Source organism: Halyomorpha halys, unplaced genomic scaffold (assembly GCF_000696795.3).
Source record: "Halyomorpha halys isolate HHAL.00 unplaced genomic scaffold, Hhal_1.1 Scaffold1905.1, whole genome shotgun sequence".
Classification (NCBI taxonomy): Eukaryota; Metazoa; Arthropoda; class Insecta; order Hemiptera; family Pentatomidae; genus Halyomorpha; species Halyomorpha halys.
In genome coordinates this window covers 46,222-70,579 of record NW_027112108.1, presented here as the reverse complement: position 1 = coordinate 70,579, position 24,358 = coordinate 46,222, and the positions used below count along the sequence as shown (strand labels likewise).

At 31.8% G+C, this 24,358-nt stretch overlaps 1 protein-coding gene across 1 annotated transcript in view; it reads left to right on the top strand.

Annotated features, from left to right (window-relative positions):
• Positions 1 to 5,083: 5,083 nt before the first annotated feature.
• LOC106690840 (uncharacterized) overlaps positions 5,084 to 24,358 on the top strand; it is a 44,647-nt gene continuing 25,372 nt past the window's right edge. Inside the window, exons 1-4 of the mRNA XM_067050137.1 lie at positions 5,084 to 5,221; positions 7,222 to 7,309; positions 9,028 to 10,251; positions 20,775 to 21,858. Of these exons, the coding sequence (XP_066906238.1) occupies positions 5,126 to 5,221; positions 7,222 to 7,309; positions 9,028 to 10,251; positions 20,775 to 21,858 (2,492 nt within the window). The 5' untranslated portion in view covers positions 5,084 to 5,125. The remainder of the gene's footprint in view (positions 5,222 to 7,221; positions 7,310 to 9,027; positions 10,252 to 20,774; positions 21,859 to 24,358) is intronic.

Below are 24,358 nucleotides of genomic sequence, written 5' to 3'. Positions count from 1 at the left end.
TATATAATTACCTATTAAACAAATAGCATACCGTTAGCTGGAAACTGACTATGAGTTACAGGGTTTTTTGACCACTAAGGTCCTTACAATCAAATCGTTGGCATTCCGTTCTACCGGTACTATCGATATCATTTGGTTAAGGCCTGGCTAGATTTCAAGGTAGTCTAAGATTGCAGGTGAAGGGGAGAATTCTAACATATTAACTAATAAAATAGTTAGAAATTAATTTCAGTATTATTAATTAATTGGCAAATCACCATCAGAGGAACTGCGAATTTCTTCTGGAATATAAAATATTCGTATCAAACTAAGATATCTTCTTTTAAGAAGTATTCTTTGAGGAATGCTTTTCTGATCAATTGCGGTGTAAACTTATATATTCACTTTTATTATACTTCAGAAAGAATCAGTCGATTCCGACTATTATAGCACTTATTAAACAAACGGTCTAAACTCCCAATACATTACAAAAGGCTTATCTACATAACTGAAATAAAGTCTACCTGGACATAAGGAGTTGTGCTTCGAGGCTCCACTAAACCTTCGAATTCTTCTCATATCCAATTCTTACATTCCAAAATGCTTCTTATTTTGTAAAAAAAAAAAAATCATTCATAACGAATTTATTGTTTTATATGTAACCGACTTAGCCTGAACTAGATATCAATCTTTCTATTATAAAGTTTCTAACCAACGAAACCAACTACTTTCTAACCTTACTATTCCATTCCTGATAATCCTGCGAGGCGACTGAAAAGAAGATGGCCTCTTGGCCATCAAAATCTACATGCCTATATCATTCCATTATGGTTTTAGATCAAATTTACTGGATGTATTTTTATGTAAATAAAGTTGTATATAGAAAAAAAAAGAAAGAATCACTACTGCATTTTTTTTTGTAATAATATGTTTTTGCTTTATTCACATGTATTCCCCTTCAAACTCGAAATTAATTCAATAATTTTCCAATATTGTAAATCAATAAACTCAATATATAACAAATCGATTGGATATAAAAACCGATGGCAACAATGATGGAGATTTTTTTAGACAAATAATTTATTGGTTGGATAATGCTTTTAAATTAAAAATATTTTAAGAAAACTCATATTAAAAATTTTGTATTCAATTATAAAGCTGAAAAAAGCTGTTTTTTTTAAAAATCAGAAATATGAAAATTCCAGAAGAATTGATTACGTTGAAAAGTGTTTTGTTGTACTGATGTAAAATATTGTATATAGTGTAAGTTTATTTTATATGATAGTGATATTTTATGAAATTTCCATTTCTAAATTTAATAATCCATTATACATTATTCTATCGTCATGTAATTATTTTCAGACGTATTATTAATTTTGGGCAAAACCTTTTTTAGTACAAGTGTGGAGAGCGTTGTGGCCGAGTGTGCTGAGGCGTCGCGTTTACAACCCCTATTTTCATTCAGTTTCGATTCCAGCAAGGATGGGTTGACTTTTACTTCGTTGCGGTCCAACAGAATGAAAATTCAACCTTCAATTCAAAATTCAGCCACACGAGTGCTAGACAGTGTTTCAACGGTATATTTATTCGGAGATTCACAAGTATTGTCCCATGACAAAAGTGGGTATGCATTTTAAGCGATTTTATTAATTGTTTAATAATAATAATATGCAGGGGATAAACTTCATAATCGATAGAAAATTAAACATTTAAGTAGTTGCATTTTATCTGAGAAACGCCATAGGAATTGTAAAAAAAATTCACAAGATATAACTAGTATTATCTATAAATTAATAAATTATCTAATTAATGTTTCGATATATTGTGGTAATTGTATTTGCAATATTTTTTATATCATTCGTTAGCTGTTTAAATTACATTATTTAGTGTTCACTATCTTTATTAGGTGAGATATGATCTGATCTCTACGGTTAGTTGCATTGTGTATTGTAGTTACTAATCACATGGAATGCACCTATTGATACATCAAGGTTTGTAATATAAAGTTGTAAAAGGTTTGTAATAAAAAAGTAGGTGTGCATGTATATGACTTTGGTGAAACAGTGACAGGTTGTAATCAACGAAAAATACATCGTGATTATGATTTTCGTAAATAACTTGAATTTATTAATAGTTGAAACGTTACTGTCATATTTCGTTATATTTTACTAAAGCATTATTTGATATTTTGAAATCATAACTATAATTACCCCAGTTATTGCAGATTGATCTCTACGTTAATATCTAATGAAGAATAATAAATACTTTTTATAGATAAGAGTTATTAAAGCAAACCCTTAAAGTACATAGCGCTGGTCATAAAAACAGGATTTGCAGAAACAAATTTGACCCAGATTCAGTTTACGAGATTGGATATAAGCAGTTAAGTTCCCTCTGGGAGTAGAAATGTTTTATAGCTGACGAAGGACGATCTCTGTTTAGAAAAATATCCCTAAATTATTCAGCTATTGGATTCTTAAATTGGAATGATTTTTTTTTTTTATTCCCTTCATTCACTGGATAGCCAAGAAATTTAATATTGTCTTTTTTAGTGAATATAATATTACATTGAAATTATCCTTTGAACTTCTTCTTGTCTTTGAAGTAATTAAATCGTCTTTACAGTTTTTTTATTTATTTTTTCTATTATTTTATTTAAATTTTTTATCTTAGTTCAGTTATTAAGATTCTGAAAGACAAGTGCAGAATGAAAGATAACTTTCAATACGAATATTATTTCAAGATTTGATAAGTATAAGGAAATAAATTTGAAAACATATTAAATTAAAAAAAATAATAAATTTATTTTAAATTATCAAGGCCAAACATTGATAACTAAAAAAAAATGATGTGCCTGATGTAAAATATGTATTATTTAACTTCAATTTTAATTTTATAACTGTTACAGTATTAATTCAAATGAAAATGGATAAATTTATAGTATTAAAGGACACATCAAAATCTGACACTCACCTGTAACAAGTTTATTTATGATTATTTAGTTGTAATTATTTATTAGTAAATAAATAAATTGATAAACCTGTAACTGGTGATCGTCAAGGTGTGATTTAATTACCAATGATTAAACTTAAAATTTGCCTTGATCTCTAAATTATCATTAAAAAAATATAAGTAAATATATTTTTTAATTTCATATTTAACTGTAAATCATATTTGTGTTCAAGATTTTATTTACTATATTTTATTAAACTCAGTTATTTTATTATTTAAAGCAGTTATTCGCCTCGGTTTGTTTATAATTTGGTTTTTATCCATTTAAATTTTTAATCCATTAAAAATTAATCTACTTACATCAGAAATGCCTATCAGTGATGTAACCTTGAGTTTGGCGAAATGTATTATGTATAAAATGTATTATGGCAAAATGTATTATGTATAATATGAAGCCCTGCAACGTGGGGCGAAACATTGGCTCAATAAAATAGTATAATTATTTACTATTTGAGTTTTTTTTACCACACCCGGACTATATTCCATTCATGTATTATGTATAGTTTTGTTTTGTTTACTTATTATATAATTTTTTTTTTAAATAGTGCATATAAATTATTATTGAAAAGAATTATTAATATATAATATATATGTAATGATTATAACGTTACTGTGTGAACCAGGCACTTATTGGCACCCTAATAACTTTTAGGGTGCCAATAACTATCGATGGGGTCACTCGTTAAATATTTTTTTATTTGAGTTAAAATCTACTCAATTTCACTTTATAATTTAATATGTCAAAGTATGACGTTAGCTTTTTCTTTGCAACTAGAAGGAAGAATTAGGCAAAAAAATGTATTTATTCTTCAAGTGTATTGAAAGTGAGAAAATAAATTTAAATAAAAGCGAAAAGGTCTAAGAGGATAATTTAGTCACTAAAAATATTCTGCCTTCGATTAGTCAGATGATGTTTTTAGTGAATAGCATACAATTTTAAATTCATTTATTTATTTATTTTTTATTTGAATTTATCGTTTTGGACCAATATTTTTTTATTGCCATGACATTATTGAATACATAGATTAAGATGAAAAATGATAATAAATATTTTACTTTAAGTAAATTTCCGATTTGTAGTTGAGTAATTTACATGTAATATGATGTATCTGCCTATTGATACTCGTTCAATTCCTTACACGTTAACAGTTCCAGTAAACACTAATGATTGCATTATCCGAAATGGTCCAGTTCCTAAACAAATATATACTTTGCTCGGAATGGAAACGATTGGGGAAAACATCTGATTGCATCTAATTAAATCGTGTCTTCATCAAGAATTCAGACCACCGTTAGTATGTTTAGTAAGATAGGTTACTAATTGTTTCGTTGTAATGTAATTTGCAAATAAATCTATTTATAATTTCAAAGTATAATAATAAGAGTGAAGGTGTATCAATAAATTTCCTATTGTCTGTTACACATCGATTAAGCATCAATGACTGATTTTTCTCCATTTATAGAAATATAATTTTCAGGGATATTTTCCTAATTAAAACGAAATTTAAAAGAAAATTATTCCTAGTGATTTTTCTCATTGTTTTGGTTGAATTAAACTGTACTTAGGAAAAAAATATAAAGCTTCATTCCTATAAATTTGGATGGAAAGTTGTTCTAACTAATTATATTTACTTATTTCTAATGCTGGATCACTTTTTGCACTACATCAGTTTTATGATATATTAATAAGAGCATTATTTTTTTTAATTAAGGAATGTATTAAATAATTATCGAAATTTAATTTAATTTTATTGAATATGGTTTTGAAACAAAATAAATACCTGATTTGCTTTCGATGCTTATAACTGAACAGCTTTAATAATATTCAAATTTATTCAGGATTAGTACTTGCTTCTCACTGTACGAAAAATAAGTAACTTCACAAAAGAAAAAAAAATGCTTTAAACGATTTTCAAAATTCGACCCTAAAATTAATTGAGACTTTAACTTTGCTTACTTCAATATTCAAATTTTTTTATGAGGGTCTCCAGGAAGCTATTAGGAAAAAAAATTTATAGTCATCCCATCTCAAAATGGGATGGTAATCCAAAAGGAAAGCATTAAGTCCATAGACCCAAAGGCAGATCGCCTTGGTACATTGTGGTGGGGATCTACTGGCCCCCTACCGCGCCCTATGTGGTATATAAGATCTGTTGTGGTTCTTAGAGGGCATCCACAGTCCTACAGCAGTGTCTGCCGAGGAGGTGTATCCACAGAAATGAAAGCATTCGTAAGTATTTGAAATGGATTCTGGATAGGTATAAGATTAAAAAATAACTAAATAAAAAAAAACGGGAAAAATCGTTAGCATTTTGGCGGGAAAAACTCAGATTTTCATGCCTAGTGTTCGTTATATTCTAGATATTTTTTATAAATCAAAGCAATACAATTTTCAATATTCAACTTAATAAAAGATTTTGCTATAGAGTGGTGGTCAAAATTATTCAATTTTATTATATTAAAAAAAGTTATTTTTTTTTATAATTCATATAATTATGTGAGACTCAAGATACCTATGCTATTTAAAAATTTATAATAATAAATTCGTACATATTCTAGAGAAAGAAAGAGGGCTTGTCTGGAGGGTGGAACACCCTGTTTAAAACATTCCCTTGTCAGAATATAATTTCATTTATATGCTAATCCAGGGTAAAGACCAGGGGTTGAATTGTATTCTTATATAATACTAACATCACTGTAGGCCCAGGGGTTGAAATATTAAATTAAATTTGAATTCATTTGAAATTATACTGTTTAATTATTTAGTATCATTATATGAATATAAAATAAACTTGAATGAAAAGTTATAAATTTAAAACTTAAATTTTGGCGGCTTAAATCAGCTAAAAATTTAGTTTTTGATTATAAAAATAAAGTCAGTAAACATAAAATTTCATTTTTATCAGATTCCGCGTAATTATTATTGGTTGTTAGTAACTCAAAAAAAATCTACTGGTGTTTTCTATTAGTTGTATGAATTTATTTTTACCTGTTGATAAGTAATATAATATTATATAAAATAAATTTAGTATTGCATTTATATATTTGTCATTAAATTAAAAAAAAATCCTTAGATTTTTTTAATTCAATTATTACAATTTTATTAGTTATTTTAAGTGTATTTTTATTGTTAATAATCAGATCTCGGCTATGCCATCCGTATATTGATCAGGAACTTGTGAATAGTAAACGAAAAAATTAATAATAAATTATATTATGAAAATTCATTGAACTAAATAATAGATCACTATAGGGGGGGGGGCAGACCCCGATTTTATAAATTATCCAGCTGTTCATCTAATTATACTATTCATTGCTTGATTTGTATAACTGTAATTTACATGTATTCTGAAATTGAGAAAAAATTAGGAAAAGTCTTTATCCTAGAATTTGTATTTGTATTTTAATTAATTTATATTGTAAAAAAAATATTAAACGGTGAAAATTAATTGATATTTTGTTCCTATTTCTTAATTTTATTTCAATTAATAAAGAAATAATAATGTGGTTGCATATTTATATACTTAATTTTTTTTTCTCGATATAAGAATGCTCTAACTATTTAAAATATATACATATCCTTCCTGCCTGCTCCACCCATTAAGTATAAAATGCAAATGTTTCCGTCCTTGTATTTTTTTTTCCTGTTCCTACGCTTACTTTTCATCGGCGGCCATGCAACTATATCCTTGATTACGAAAACAGGTATCGGTAACACTTCCTATAACTATGACAATTATTTAAAAACCTGTAATTAATGTTCTGTTATAAAAGTTAATTTGTATAAATTTATTGAAAGCATATATTTTAAAAAATGATAACGTATTTTCATAATAATTGTAATAAAAAATGTATGGAATCTCTTAAGATTCATGAGAGATCAAAATATCTTAGAACACCTTTCTCTTTTCTTATAAAATCATTTTTTTTAAATATTACAACACATGCCTAAAGTGATTTCTGCTTAAAATTTGAGTTTGAAGTAACAAAATTAAGTTTCATTTGATAAATTTTTAGAATTAAACGTGTGGTAAAAATTGAATAATTTGTATTAAATAATAAAATTTAAAATAAATTCTTGAATTAAAAAAAAATATTCAGAAACTCATCAGTTCGTCTAATTTTTCCTATATATTTTTTCTATGTATTAAATTTATATTTTTAATTAACAGTTAATTCAATATCCTTTAAAATAGATACATATTTATTAATTTTTATTTTTAATTTCAGGTACTAACTTGCCTTTTGGCTGCGGTTACCGCATCTGCAGTCGTACCAACAGCGTACCACTACGGAGCCTATCCCTGGGGAATCAGCAGTAAGTATCAATCTATGGGATTTAGAAATCAATAGGGAAACGGTAAAATTTTCATTTTCACAGTTTAAATTGAGTTTAACGTTGGAGTCCAAAAATTAAAATCGCATGTCAGTAATTGCAGTCTCTTATCGGGGAAGTTACAGGAGTTTAAAAAGTGCTGAAGTTATTACAAGTCATTAACACGCCATGGATTAGAATTTACAGTGTTTGAAATAACAAACAGAAAAGTATATAATCAGAAAGTTTATGAATTACTAGATTCGTGAGCGATGTCCATTCGATAGAAGAAGACATTTTTAATTTTTGCGTATTTTAATTAAAAATGTAAAAAAACGTAAATGATGCATGTTGAACTTCGCACTTACCGTTCAAGAAAAAATTATGCTTACATCTATTCCTTAAAAGGCAAGTATATAAATTACTTAAATAAGCCTAGATTAACTCCACACGCTCTTTCTCGAGGACATGCTGAATACAGCTTCATTAATTATATATGTGAAGGTGTGACCGCGGAAATTCCTCATAGGTACATTCCTCTTAAGGATCTCCTGAAGGTGTAGCTTCCTCCAAGGCGAACCCACGGGCGCCCTTGGTCGCATGTAACGGACTCATCGTCCGTCTCAGCTACTGGGAGGAAACCGCAACTGGATCTGAGGCGACCTTCAAGTTCTTGCTACGCATTCCTGCCAAGTCTTCCTCCCTAATGATAGTATTCATTTCAGATCCTTAGCCTGTAACTTGACCGCATTGGGTCTGACGTTTAGTTATGGAAAAAAATTAAAGCGGACTGAAATCGAAACTTTTTTTGAGGAATAATTTTGGACATATTTTAATTAGGTGGATTTGAAGGCATAGGTTTCACAAATATGCTTTAATGCCTGTTATGAATGCGATTGATTTGGACATTAGACATTAGACAATACATTACGTAAGTCAATCTGCATTCCATACGTTGACACTGAATGTATTACTTAACTTTCTTACGTTCGGTTCAGTCCAACAGTCTAGTAGTCTTTTTTTTCCTATTTTGTTAGAAATTTTTAAGAGTTTAATTTTAAATTATGAAAATTCTACAATGGCATTTAGCGTCAACAAATCTAAATGCAGCCAACTGGCGTAATCTACGGAAGTACATTATTGATATCGTATTTTTTTCATGGACTAGTTATTGCGCTGCTATTCGGAATTTGACCTTGCATGAGCCAACCTTGGCCACAGTTAATTTAAAAGCCGTTTTACTTTCCCCGCCTCAATAAGTTATGTGTATAATTACATATTAGCTTTTAGATTACCTCTTACCCTGACATATTAAATTTATTGATATAGTAGTTAAGAATATTTATGAAAATATAGCTGAATAAGTAATTAATATTTTTTTCAATTTCAATTTCATATAATACATTATTATAATATTGTTACTTAAGAAGGAAGAAAAATATCGTTCGTACGAAACCGAAGCGGTTAAATGTTTCTTAATATTTAAATGTTTGCAAAAATAGAGTACCTGTTAGCTACTAATTTAAAAAAAATAATAATTTATGATTTTTTATAATTAGGTTTGCGATTTATAAAATTACATTAGCATGTAAAAAAATAATAAAATATTCAAATCATGAACTTTCACGACTCTGGCTTACCAGTGATACAATGATCCTAATATTTTTTTTGTTATGTCATCCCTATGTTATATTCTAATTCTCATCGCTTCTTGCCCATAGGCTATAGCTATGCCAACAGCCTGCTCCTCCCCCACGGTCTGGCCCCAGTGAGCCCCTTGGTAGTGGCCCCACACGCCGCCTTGGTCCCAGGCCACAGCGTGCCAGTCGACACCCCTGAAGTAGCCGCCGCTAAGATCGCTCACTTCGCCGCACATGCTGAGGCCAGATCCCGTGGAAAGCGAGCTGCCGCATACTACGGACCCCCAGCTCCTCTCAACAGGGATGGAACCGTAGCCTTCACTCCAGAGATCCAGCAGGCTAACGCAGTCCACACCGCTGCATACCAACAGGAATTCCAGAGGCTCCAGTCTGCTGCCGCCCTTGCTGCTGCTCACCCAGACCGCACTTCCCCACCTTCCCCAGACTACAACCCAGGCAACAATGGACAATACAACTCACAGTCATACGACAACGGACAATACAACCCAGCATGGAATAACCCTGCTCCTTCCTATAACTCAGCTCCAGCTCCAGCCCCAGCTTGGAACAACCCAGCTCCAGCTCCAGCTTGGAACAACGCAGCCCCAGCCCCAGCTTGGAACAACCCTGCACCTTCTTACAATGCACCAGCTCCATCATGGAACAACCAGGGATCTTACAACCCACAGCCCCCAGCACCCCTGAACGCCGACGGTACCGCCGCTTACACCCGTGAATACCAGGCTATCGCCGCCTCCCACCAACAGGCCTACCACCAGGCTCTTTCCAGGACAAAGAGGTCCGTCCACCTCAACCCAGACGGCACAGTAGCCCCAACTCCAGAAGTTGCTGCTGCCACAGCTGCTCATCTCGCTGCCGTCCACGGTGCCGCCGCCAGGACTGCTGGTGTCTACCATGTAGCCGGACCCTACAGCCCTTACACTTACGGTCACGCTTACCATTATGGTGCCGCTCCCCTGAACCCAGATGGTACAGTCGCTGAGACACCAGAAGTCCGCGCTGCCGCTGCCGTCCACGCCTCTTACGTTGCCAAGCAGTTCAGCGACCTGGCTCACCAGGAAGCTCTCGCTTTGTCAGCCGGTCCAGGAGAGGGTGAGGGCGCCTACTATTCCGGCCAATGGGCTGGTCACGTGGTAGCCCCTTACGCCGGCCACTACGCCGGATACTGGCCCGCCGCTCCCCTCAACGCTGACGGTACCGTCGCACCCACCCCCGAGGTCGCCGCCGCCACCGCAGCGCACCTTGCCGCACACGCTCACGCTAGGATAGGACACGCTCACCATTATTACTAAATTGTTACCGTTAATCCGTTCCTCTCTTAAGTCATTGTAATATAAGTTTGATGAATATACGTTTTTTTCTATGAACTTGTGTTTAATTTACACCACCTCAAGATATGTTCACAATTTTCAGGGAAAAATATACCCATCGTACAAATAGAGACCATCATACTTTATATTTTAATTTTTACATATCAACATTAATATTCATTCTTTAAACTATTAAAATATACTTTGATATTTTGGAGTACATGGCTAGTTTCACAAAATGGAATAAGCATTTTAATAAGAAAACTAATGGCTCAAGAATTTCTAATTAAGGGAGAAAATTATTTATATTATAAAACACTTTATGATAAGAAACTGCATGAAGAAATCACAATTTACTGTCAAAACTAAGTTAAAAAGCTGAAATTAAGGTAATTGTTTCCAAAAATCTACAAAATACTAAATAGTTTAACTAAACGAAATCAATAGTTTGACTAAACGAAGCTAAAATTGTTTATGTTAACTATCAGAGTTAATTTTGCCCAATACTGCCTTGAGATAATAATGTGAGATTTCCACATAAACAGGAGATCTGTAACTGCCATTCTATTAAATGTACAATGGACAAGAAAAAAAAACTGCTTCTATACCGACTTTACAAAGCATATGACTTTATACCGTCATAGAAATATGAACGCAATATTTTTTAATTGTTCAATATGTTTTTAAAACATCGTAACTTTACAACAAATTTATTGATGGCCTAATAAAATAAATAATTTTTTTTTATAATCACAAAATCTTTTATCGCGGAATCACAAAAAAAGAAACAAGTAATAATATTATAATATAAATTATGGTTTCTATTATATTAAAGGACTATCTGAGGATATTGTGAAATCTTTTAAGGATTATGATGTTGAGGAGTACTCTTTGAGTTATAGACCCAATAATAAAATCAAAAATTATTATAATGAAAGGAATATGGTCCGGGGGCGGTCAAAAAAACTCAAATAGTAGAATTATACTATTTATTGAGCCAACGTTTCGCCCCACGTTGCAGGGCTTCGTCAGGGCTATTTTGACGGCAGTCAAAACAAAAAACAAAATCACAAAAAAAAAAAAATTATTATAGTATATTGAAGGACATAATTAAAACAAAATATCTATCTGGATTAATATATAAAAGTATCTATCTAAATTGACCAGCTCTATATATTGGTGAAACAAAACGATTGTTGGGTGACAGAATTTATCAACACAATAATGATTTAAAAAACAAAGAGAAAGATCGAAATAAAACAGCACTAGTGCAGCATGCAACCAAAAACCAGCATACTTTGGATTTTGAAAATACCATGAGTTTATTATTATTATTGCCACGACAGACCATGGAGGTATAAGGCCTCGCGCAATGTACTTATGAAATACATCGCACGTTTCATGACATGGTTTTTATAGGGTGGGTTCGTCACTCCCACCCATATTTTTGTGAGTGCCACCCATTGACTAATAGGCCTCAAAAATTCCCGTAGGGAGGCTGCGAATGAGTATTGTATAATTATATGCTAGAAAAAATCCCGGATAGGGTCGGTGACTCGAACTCGCAACCTTAGGGTAGACTGACAGGCGCGTTACCACGCTGTTACCGTCACCCCCTATGAATATGATTTTGCATAAAGAAAATAACACATTCAAGGGAGAAATACTTGAATCCATTTACATATCTGAAAATATTAAGTAAACAATGAATTTAAAAACAGACACAAGCATTCTGAACCAACACTATGCAGAAATATTAAGTAAAATTAATTAATGAAAAATATGGGATAAACATAAATAAATTTATTGTTGATAATTGTGCATAATAAGTTCAAAAACTAAATTATTAAGCCTGCGGGCGTAATACGACTAATTAAACAATCATTATTACAAAAGATTAAAAACTTTATTGATAGAAATACAACGCAACAATCCTTTTTTATAATAATAATAGTTTATAGTTTACAATAAACTATAAACTGCAACCTAAAATGTCGTTAGTTAAATAAGTTTACTAAGCTGCTTACTAAACTTTTAGACAGAAATGCATTTCAGCTTTAAGAGTTGTCTGATACACAGCTTACTCCTGTGGGAACTCTTGCATTAGATATTTTTCCTTCTCTTCCTTGTTAGTTTTATTGGTCTTGTTTAAAGATGTAAAACCTTTTGGTCATCAACGCTTAAGGATTGGTATAATTACAAAGCAGCTCAAACAGACATTAAAACACATGAACATGATTAAAACGTAAAAAAAAAAAAATTAAAAAACAATAAAGTAAAAATAGTCATAATTTTGGAAGGAGGTGGTGCGGTTTAAAAAATTTAAACACCAATGTGACTTCACCTTCCTTATCTGTGAGAGCTTCCGATGAATTTGGGGTCAGTTCTATTTTGTTTATTGTTGGTAAGTATTGAGAGCATTCTTCAAAAATATGTCTAATCGTAAATAACAGACTGACAATATTGGCACGTTGGAGCTTGTAGTTTGCTGATGAGATGAAAGTGCATGAAGAGAGTATGGCCTATTCTCAAGCGGGTTAGAGCAATCTCCTTCCTGCGGCTGCTGCGATAGGATGTCGACCGTGGTTTTAAAACTCTTTTGATTTCTTTTCATTTACTAGCAGAGCTTTGAGAACTTTTCTTTTATTAGAGAGCTGCTATCGTTCCGATATTTTTGTTTTAAGAGATCAATTGAGTTCCGATGGGGTAAGAACGGCGGTGCCTCGGCTAGGGACTCTGGCAGATGTGGTGCCATCTCTTCTTCTCTTTAATTCATTCGAGATAATATCGATTACAGAAATTAACGATATAATATTATGAAGAAAGTTTATTGAACACACACAATGGGTAACGCTAAACATTAAAGCTTATTATAAACACTAACGCTACCTTAAAGGAACAGCTTACGTAGTAAGTAATTACGTTGCTCTATTGCAAAATAGCACTTCAGTTTTACGGTTAAGATTCAACTATCCGTAAACTTACATTAACCCTGCATTGTACCCGCTATGACCTCATAGGTTGGTCGTATATGGACGGAATTAACCTTTAAATAAGATTTATAAATGATATTATCATTTCTTTCACTTTTCTCTAGGATGCATTTTTCAGGAATAGTAGTTAAAAATAAATCTCTGTTTCATTCTTTTTTTTAAATAAACAAGAGTTTTAAGACAGCCAAAATATATTTTCAACAAATTTACAAATTAATTTTTAAAATTATTCACAGGTGTATGTTTCATGAGCTGGGTTTAATGTATTGGGCTCTGTACTATGAAGTTTGTTTTCTATCCATGTGTTTTATTTTCTGAACCTCTTCCTGGCCATTTCTGAAATTCGGGGTAATCTACAGGTTACCACCCTATTCTTATGATAGTAGGAGGTCAAGTTTACATTTCGTGGGACCGTCACAGAAATAAAAGTGGACTACTCAGGCTGGATTCGAATCGACGCCGCTACATTTCCGAGATGCAAAGACCTACGCCTCTACTCCCTCAGCTACAGGTGGCGCTATTTTGCTTAGCATTCTTAGCTCATCTAGTTAACATGGTACTTCTCTATAGTAATCCTATTTATTCTATAAGTTCTATAAAACTTTCATTAACACTAAGGTCGTCCTATTTAAAAAACATCTATTTAAAATATTACTCACCTTCAATATATATATTATATTTCTGGGTTTGATGAAAAAGTATAATAAGTAAATAATAATAAATAGTGGTTGTACCGCTAAAGCCCATGGAGGGTCCAGGGTGCAGTATTTTCTAAAGAAGCATTGCAACAGCAACAGCTGTGCAAGGAGGTGATTTGAATAGAATTTTAAAATTTTTCCCTAACCAAGAATACCCACTTTATGATGCTGGGTTGACCCGGAGGGGGGCTCCCAAATTCACGGGGATGAATCAAGGCCATAGTAATAGAATAAATAATTATCTGCCACTGCTGAATTAGAACCTGGGTAGGTCCTTGAAGTTATAAACACAGTGCCTTACCACCGAGCCATACTGTGATCGAATAAAAATTATAAATAATCTTTTCCTAATTTCACTTTTTTTCACATTTTATTTCTTTACATTTCAAATGCTGACAGAGCTTGGCACTTTATGAAGATGGACTTTCAGTGTTCCTTTTCATCTTCAAAATATTTCTCCGTGTGGCAACGGAACTTGGATTATTAAAATCTATATCTAGTTTTTACAGATAGTACAAATAGTATTATAAGTATAATTACCCCTGGGGAAATGTTTATATTTACTTGATCTTAACACTTGAGAACTTATTTTAGTGCAGAGTAATTAACTCTCTATCTTGATATGGAAAGAAATATTAAACAAAAAACTGTTCTGAGTATAATTCAATTTATGTATTATATTTTTAACCATATGTATCGTATTTTATTTTCAATATCACTAGTAAATTATTGATAGTTCATCATGGGAAATAATGTATCAATACGTTCTATTCTATATTAAAATAATTATAAATGTTCTATATTTAGTTAATATTAAAAAAAATAAATAAATCTGAACCGCCACAACGGGTCAGGGTAGTAATACTTTTTAAGGAAGTACTGTTACTAGAACAATGGCTGTGCAAGGAGGTGATTTGGTTAGAATTGTGTTCAATCGTCAGATTTTTACCCAATTAACAGTATCAACTTCATGACGCTGAGTGGACCCAGAGAGCTCCCTGCTCGACCCAGGACTTCAGATAAATACAAGATAATTATCTGCCATAGGTGAATTCGAACTCGTGTCTTTGGAGTTATTTACAAACTGAGCCACTCACTCCTATATTTAGTTAATATATCGGTGTAATCTAAATGTTTTTATTAATAAAATCAAATCATGTACTGAGAATATCTCGACTATGGTTTTCAATTTTAAAAACATATAATGCTTTAGATCGAGTCTGGTACCCGGGACTGCACTACGAACTCCGTAAATTCCTATCCCTAAATATCCCAAAGGTAGTATCCACGGTCACGTCCTTATATCTGGCACCCTAACCAACCCAAACAATCTCCTCACAAACATGTACTAATGACAGATGTGTCCTCGCAATTCCTAATAACCCTTTAATTGCATCCTAAAATCTCCAATATCAAATCACAACCCTCGAGAAAATAGTTTCGAAATGGGAGGATCAAGATGACTCCCAAAAAACCCCATCAAATCACCTTATTCTTTGTCATAACCCTACTGACTGTCCTGCAATATACTTTGATAATGATGTGCACGTCGACTTCGAATATCACAACACTTACTAGGCCAATGGTCTAAACTTAAATCAAAAACACAGGCCAGACTAGCTATAAAGATAGGTCAAGTTGTAACATCATGAATATGCAAAGATGTTATCTCATGGATAAAAGAAATTGGATGGGAAGAGTGGCAAGACGAATGGTTCATCACCGGAGAAAACAATTTAAGAATGTTCCAACATACAGTGAAACGTCCAACCAGAAACTTGAATCTGCTTCGGAGAGAAGATGTGGTATTAACCCGTCTTCGGATAGGCCATACTCGACTCACCCACGGTCATCTCATGAAAAAAGAAAATGCACCGACGTGTCGCTTCTGTGGAAACGATCTTACCGTTAGGCATATTCTCACTGAATGTATTGCTCACGAACCACACCGGTTCTCTTCATATTTACAGGAAATGTTGAGGGAAGATCCCACTACAATAACAAAACTTTTTCACTTCTTAAAAATCATTGATATTTACAATCACATATAGTCTAACTGTCCAGCAATAGATATAAGTGGATGCAAAATTTATTATAGCAATTTACTAACTACCTCAAATCTAATTGCAACTTTTTAAAATGTAAATCATAATTGCAAATATGTAATTGTAATTGTAAATTTGTAACTTGTAATTGTTAATTTGTAACGTTCTCACTTTGTAATTATATGTAACTTTCTCACTTTGTAACTTTGTTAATATGTCAATTGTTATTTACTAACTTTGTAAACTCAGTGTAAATGGCCCTAGTGGTCGAAACACTTAAATAAATAAATCAATTACAAAAGACTGATCTATACGACCATAATAAGGCCTATCTGGACGGAGTTGAACTTTGGGGATTCACCTACATTAGAATTCTTCTCATATCCAATCCTTACTATCCAAAAGCCTTCCTAAAATCTTAAATTCTCCTTACTTTGTCACACATAATATCACTCATAAAAAGTCCTATGTTCCATATGTAGCTGACTAGCCAGAACCTGATATCAATCCTTCCATTTTAAATTCTCCAACCACCCAAACCCATTAGCTTCTAACAATTTCCTGACAACCCTCGGAAGCACCTGAAAAGAAGATGACTTCAAGACTTTCTAATTTCCCATTCCCAACATGTCTTGTTAGAATGGAATGGGAAATTTCTCTACAAGCCAGTGTCATTATAATCTAACATGTATTTTAAATGTCAATAAATAAATTAATCAATAAATTGAAAGTTATTTCTTAATTAACTGGAGTGATATTATTGAAGATTAATTCATTTATTAATACAAATGATTTTTTTTTATATGGTCAGTAAGAAGTTCAGATCTTATATGTCCATCCCGTGATTAAATGAAAAAAACTCTCAGCGGAATGAGTGAGAAATTTTAGGATGTCATTTTATCGTGACAACGCTCCCATTTTGAAATAGCCTTTCTTTCTTGGCCTTCAGTTTCCGTCCAGTATTCTAGGTGAGGACTTCACACATGTTGAACATTTTATTAATTTCCATCCCATGCCTAACTATTAAGCAAATTATAAATATTAATATTAGTAATGTTTTTAGGTGCAAAATTTGAAATTATTGTAAAAAAAACAGGTTTCCTTGGTAACCTACCCTAATATGTATTAATAATAAGTGAAATGCATAGCATTACTCTCTTTTTTTTCTTTTTTTCTTTTTTTTTGTTGCTTGCCCATTTCATATGAAGAAGAAAAAGATAAGAATGTTTTTTGATTCCCTATCTGTGCCACTGTAAACAAACTGCTGTCTCAGTACAACAGTGCAATATCTCAAAAAATGGTTATTTTGAGTTATGCGTGTTATCTAAAATAAAAGGAAGATCAATACAGTTCGTAACTGTAATATCTCATTACTGTAATACATTTTTATTTGCTTAGATTTTATGATATATGTTTAACTATGGTTCTGTTTGTTTGGTTGTGTAGTGGCACCAAACTTCATTGGTCATCAACGCCATTTATATTTTATTTAATTTTGCTAATATTCGTTAAATTTTATTTATTTTTTAATTTGATTATTTTATTTATTTATTTTATTCTATTCTTTTTTTCCTTCCGATCAAGTAATATTTTGTTTATATTTTTGTCAGTAAATTTTGTGATTTCAAAAACTGAAACACCAATTTTATTGCTTTATCATTGTCTCCAATGGTTTTTGAGATATCTTGGCTTAGTCCAAGCTATTGAGGTGTGGTGTAAAATATGGGCATCGTTGGAAAACATGGCTTATTGTTAAATTGTTATTGCAATACTGGCAGTATTGCAATAATGGCAGTTCGGAGGCGTTTCTTTTGAAATAAGTTAGGAGTGGGTGAGCCTCGTGTGACCTATTCTCAGCCTAGTCACTATGATTCTGTATTTTACTGTATAGATCTTCTTCTCATTGCTAAGAATATATGTATATCTCAAAATAACTATTTCTTGAGGTGTCCCAGTGTTGAGCTGGGACAGTGAAACTTGGGGAAGTTTCCTTTATAATGTTATCGGAATCAGGTGGACCGTGTGAGAGTCTGTATGTTGATAATCATGCGAAAAATTCCTTTCAAACATCAACTAGACAGTTGTTGTAGGTAACAATTTCTAATAAAAAAAAATATAAGTGATATATTCAATTTAGTTGCTATACAAATATTTTAAGCAATGCCAAAAAAAGTACACAATATAAGTGCAAACTAAGTTATTAATAAATATCATAAAAAAATGCGATCAAGTCTTCTATCATCTATCGATCAATGCATTTACAGCAGCTGCGAAGTTGCCACCACCGATACATGGATTGTAGCATCTTCTGCATTGAGTTCTTTTAATGATAATTAATAGCATAAAACTGATCATCAATTAGTGACACTAAAGAAGCATATCCAATGCAAGTTGTAAATAAAAATCGAAGAGAGTTAATATATAAGGAAAGTGATCAAAAAAAATAATTGTTTACCTGAAAATATAGAATATGAAGGTTTAATAAAAAAAATCGATATTATAAAAAAAAAAATTAGGCCTCAAATAGTTAGGACAGAATCAGCTAATACAAGAATATATTTTCGCAAAATCTACGTTTCCCATTGCTAATCAAAGATAAAAAATAACTATATTGTCATTCTGTTTTAACTATTCAAGGCCTAAAAACAATATACTTCTTTTTTACATTTGATTAGAATTGGAAAACGTAGAAATTGCGAAAATATATTCTTGTATTAATCGATTCTGTCCTAAATATTTAAGGATCAATTAAGTATTTCGATGAAACAAGATATCGATGTATGTTCATATTTAATATTTTCTAGTTTAAAAAAATGTTTAGGATTTAATCGCATTCTACAACTTCTTATTTATCAATTCTCATTGTTTATCGTGTATAATATACATTGTATATCGCTTTCGGGATCACATAGAACATTTTTTAAAGACATTTTACATATAATTTTCTCACATTAAAAATTGGAACTTATGTTATCTGTGAACTTGGTCGGTGTGATTCATTATGGTGATTAAGTTCATGGATGGTGTTGAATTCAGTGCTTTAAATAAATAAAATTATTAGGTCATAATTTACAGTAATTGACCCAATATGAATCAATCTAAAAAAAAAAAGACAGACATTAGAATGTTGCTGGTAAAAAACGATTTTTTTTTTTTTCCGAACCCTCTAAAACAGAAATAAGAAGTGAATTAGTAAGTGCATTACTGTGAAAAAGAGAAAGTAATTCGTGTTGAGTCTTACCTTTTACTACCTTTGGTATTTTAAGGTTACCTGTTATATTTAATTTTACATATGAGCTATCCATTCAAGGGGCTATTTTGAGTCCGGAGGTGAGGGGCCTCCTCGTTATGTATCGTATATAAATAAAAATAAAAGTAAAATAAAAATATAAATAACAATAAAAATAAAAATAATGAAGACAATAGATAAGATGAAATAATAAGTGATGTCAGAAATCAAAGAGGTGTGGGGGAGGGGGTTGGGGTGCATCAGAAGATGGAGCTATGAGGTGATGTTAATAGGGTTTTTGGGACCTTTCCTGCCCTGCCACCTCGCAGGAAGGGTGGATGGGGTGATAGACTGGAATAGGTAAAAAACGATCGGAGTTCATTCTATAACATATTATTAGAATTTATGTGATAATGAAGATAAATATGCCATCCCTTACCGTTAACTTTATTAAATTAGACAAAATTGTGCACAATTAAAATTTAAATTTTAGAGTAAGTAGGGGGAGATGCTATTGTGAGATAAGTAAGTTAAATATAGATAACAATGATGGTTTACCTGAAAATGGGGCGTTGAATGATTTTTAAATAAAGGGACTTTTTTTTCTAAACTCAACTATATTACTTAATAAAGATCAGAGTTCATTTTTTTTTTTTTATTGAAAATATCAGTGCTCTATTAGAGCTTAGTGAAAGTCTGGAATAGAACTTTCATTATTTGATAAAATAATATGATTTTTTACTATTGAGAAGCTGTGAAAGATGTAGAGATAGGTTACTGCATCTTATTGAATGAAACAGAAATTAAAAAATAACTGATCATTCAGCAAATATTCTTTAAAAAAAAAAATGCACTCTTCTTTTAGTTTTTGGGAAAACAGCAGTGGCAAATCCATTTAATGTTGGTGAAATATTATTTCATTACAATTAACCATTTTGAAGAGGCGTAGAAGTGCCTTTATGCATCTGCCGTTCCTTATTAATGTATTACTGTGTGTTGTCGGTTATTCTTAAACAAGATTACTATTTAATTAAATAAATTATTATTAGTTTTCCTGTTCAGTAACCCTATTAAAAGCCATTATATGTGAATTATATTATAGGTGAGCCATATCAACGCAACATAAATGATGTAATGAATTGAAGTATTACAAAAGTTTTAATAATTATACTTAAATAACTTCTTTTTAATTAAAAATAAGATAATGTAACTAATGAAATGATAACATTAATTTACGAAATAAAATACAAATTTTAACAATATATATGTATAAAGTAACCGAAGCGAATTTATTTTATAATAAGTTTCAATTGAATAACCCAATAAATTTATATTTTAAATAAAAATTTTCACAATGGTTTAAGAAACATCGCGAAAGTTATGGCTGATTTGACAATAGTTCCGTATCCATTGAGCGAGTAATCGTCGGTGGTTGTAAAGTGGGGTGCAGTGTAGATATAAAAGCGCTAAGTAACATTACCATTCAGTTAGCAATATGATCTCCAAGAGCACCATAGTTCTAAGCTTTTTAGGTGTCGGCTTAGTTTCGACATTGAGGTATGATCAAAATGTACATTACCAACAATACCATGGACCTCCCGCTCCACTGAATCCAGACGGCACAGTTGCCTTTACACCGGAGTACGAGCATATCAGGGACGAACACATGGCTGCCTTCGAACGCGAGTATCAGAACATTAGGAACAGCATCCAAGCAGCACAACCATATAACGTCCCTAACTTTCCCAAAAAATATGGGGAAGATGATCAAGGACTATATCTACCAGAAATACACGAAGAAGATACGTACGGTTCTATACCTGCACCAGCAGACGAAGGACTGTACTATCCTGAAGTGTACGAGAAACCATATAGCTCGCAGTACGATAATGGACAGTACAGACCACACGTTTACAAACAAGGGCTGCAAGCCGAGGAACAATACAACTCCCTTCCATCCAATCAAGATTCATCTTACAGACCTAATTATGTGTCTGCAAAACTCAATGCCGACGGCACCGTGGCCCACACTCCAGAATACAACGCTATCGCTTCCTCCTTCCTTGCCTATCATCAAGCCCTCTCCAGACACCGTAGGTCGACTGAACGCTACCAAGGCCCACCAGCTCCTCTCAACCACGATTTTACTGTGGACTACACGCCTGAAGTTAAGCATGTCAACGCTGCTCACTTCACAGCAGTTGCTAACCAGTTCAAGAGGCTACAGGAAACAGCAGCTATTGCAGCAGCACATCCTGATCGCACTTCTCCCCCTTCTAAGGACTACAATCCCCAGGAATTGCACCTCGGAAGGAAGAAGCGTTCCTACGGCGGACAGTATAGCCCACAGCAGCAGAACGCTAGGCACTATGACGATGGTCAATACAAACACCACTTCCATAAACACGATGATGGTCAGTACAAACCCCACCTCCACAGACACGACGAAGGACAGTACAAACCCCACCTCCACCAAGTGGTGGACTACAACGCCGTGCCCTTCCAGCCTGCTCCACTGAATGCTGATGGTACTGTGGCCCACGTTCCCGAGTACCACGCTATAGCAGCTTCTCACCTAGCAGCTCACCACAACGCACTATCTTCTGTAACTCACTAGTTTAAATTAGAGATAAAATTAGGAGGCATACGTCAGGGTGTCAATTGCTGTATGACTGATGTTAATTTAGCATTCATAATTTATACGTCATATTGTTATAAAATGTTGATTTCAAAAAGTTTTAATTAGTGAATTGGAATATTAAATTGTTAAATAAGAAATATATGTTTCTTTTACCCTACTGATCTTGTAGAATTAGATTAATTTTATTTTCAGAGTAACTTCATAATCAAATTAATAACCATCAACCATGGTTATAGATGTAACATGTATGAGGAAGGGTACAGTAAAATTTCCTATTGCTTTTTTTATTTAAATCGAGATGACAATTTTACTATTAATTATACGTGCTTACACAAACAGAATGAAGATTCTTATTCTCTTAAAATATACCCCTTTCTGATCCCTGTGGATTACAATACCGTGCCATTCCTGCATGCTCTATTGAATCATTAGTGTCCATGTCCCAGAATACCACGCAATAGCAGCTTCTCACCTAGCTAACTACTAAGCTCTTTCTAGTATCTCAGGTTAACACTAAAAAACCTACCATTAAGACTCAACAAGTTCAAAGTATTGAACTAAAAATTACATTTAATGTTAATTATACACTTTTATTAATTCTTATAAGTATTATTTAAAGTTAAATAATTAAGAGTCCTTCTACGATCCTAAAATCCTATGACTCCTTTTTCACTGCACGATACAAAGTTCCTAAATAAATTATTTATTAAGATATCATATGTTTTAGAAGCATATAAAATAATTTCAAGTATTATCATATATAACTTATTATAAGTTCAACACAAAGAATTTTTATAATTTTTTTTAGTCTACATATTTCCTTATATATTAAATATATTAAAATATATAGCAAAAGTTTATTACAAATTTTTACACTAAAAATATCATTCGTTTAATGCTAAGAATAATCAAATACAAAAAAGAAGTCTGCCAACTATAGCTTCCTCAGTATTTCTAGGGTATTTGTAATTGTATATATTTCAAAAACTTAAGCCGAATTATTATTTTTGTATTTTCCTTTATTTCTAAGCCCCATGGATCTGTAGGGTTTGATATAAGGAGTGGAGATAGTTGTAATTGCTGAAATCAATCTCTCTTACTTCATTTGATACATTTTAAGAGGGGACGGATGAAAGGAGTTGTGACGGATGTAGATTGGAAGAACGGTATTATTACTGTTGTGCAATAACAGGAAAATTTTATTATTTGTATATCTAATTAATTTTATTTGTCGTTTTAGAATAAAATCTATGAGGGAAGCCATGTTAGAAACATGCGTATCAAAAAAAAAAAAGAGAAAAAAAAAGAAAAATAGATTTGTGCACAGTGAAACGTTAGTAGGGAATGCGATTTGATATTAATAATGCAAGGTTATTTCAGACTAATTCGCTACATATCGTTAAATTTAGGCCGAATTGAATAACCAATTTTTAAAATATAACTGTACTGAGAAAAATACGCGAAAGATAAAATAGGGCTACGTTCATGTCTCATAAAAGTAGTAGATAAAATCGACATAAAATAAATTTCCTGACTGTATTTATCAATATTAAAGATTAAACTTTTTCTAGCCTCACCCTAGAGCTAGGTCGGGTAGGTACCACTTCTGGTGAAAGCCGACAATAATTAAAATTCCTAAACTATATAATAATAAATGAAACTAGTATACTAAAATAAATTAATTAACTTAAAAATGGCTGTAATAAATTGAATCTCCTTCTGATTTAATGGCTTATGTTTCTAATTATATAAAGGAAACTAAAATGGTTCTATTATTTTAACAGTGTTCTACAGACTAAGTGATAGGAAGAAAAATTGAATGTTATTTTCGATATATAAATTATTTTGAGAAGTATATAGACAAAAATAGTTCATAAGTTTACAAATAGAAATTAAAACGAATCTTTAAATATTTTTTAGCAATATGTACAAAATCATTTAAATATATTAGTTATAATCTAGTACACTTTATTGTTTTTATCAGAAAGAGATAAAAATCCTATTTCAACGGTACACAAATATTTAATTTTAGCAAGGTTATGCAAGAGTAATAAAGGTTTCAGGTTTGTAGATATTTTAATGATTTCTATAATTTCATGTATATATTTTTTTTTATTTTTCATTTAGTTAACGTTATTCAAACCAATTTGTGTTGCCAAACTGCATAGGGTTGTAATATACACCTCATATTTATGCCTAGTAAGAATTTTTTTTTTCAATTCTTTAAATTTATAGGCATATTACAGTAAATTTATAACATAATAGTAATACATGATTTTTTTGTTTTATCATTATTGTTATTTTCTTCTTTCTATTTTTATTTTAATCCTTTTTTCCATATTATTCTCCATTTTTCCCCCATTATTTAGAAAAATATCTAATTAATTAATTAGATAATTAGATAATTAATTGTATAGTTTCTTTCTTGCCACAATAAATCTTTCTTTTTGTTCCTGCTTTGACAAACATAGAAAC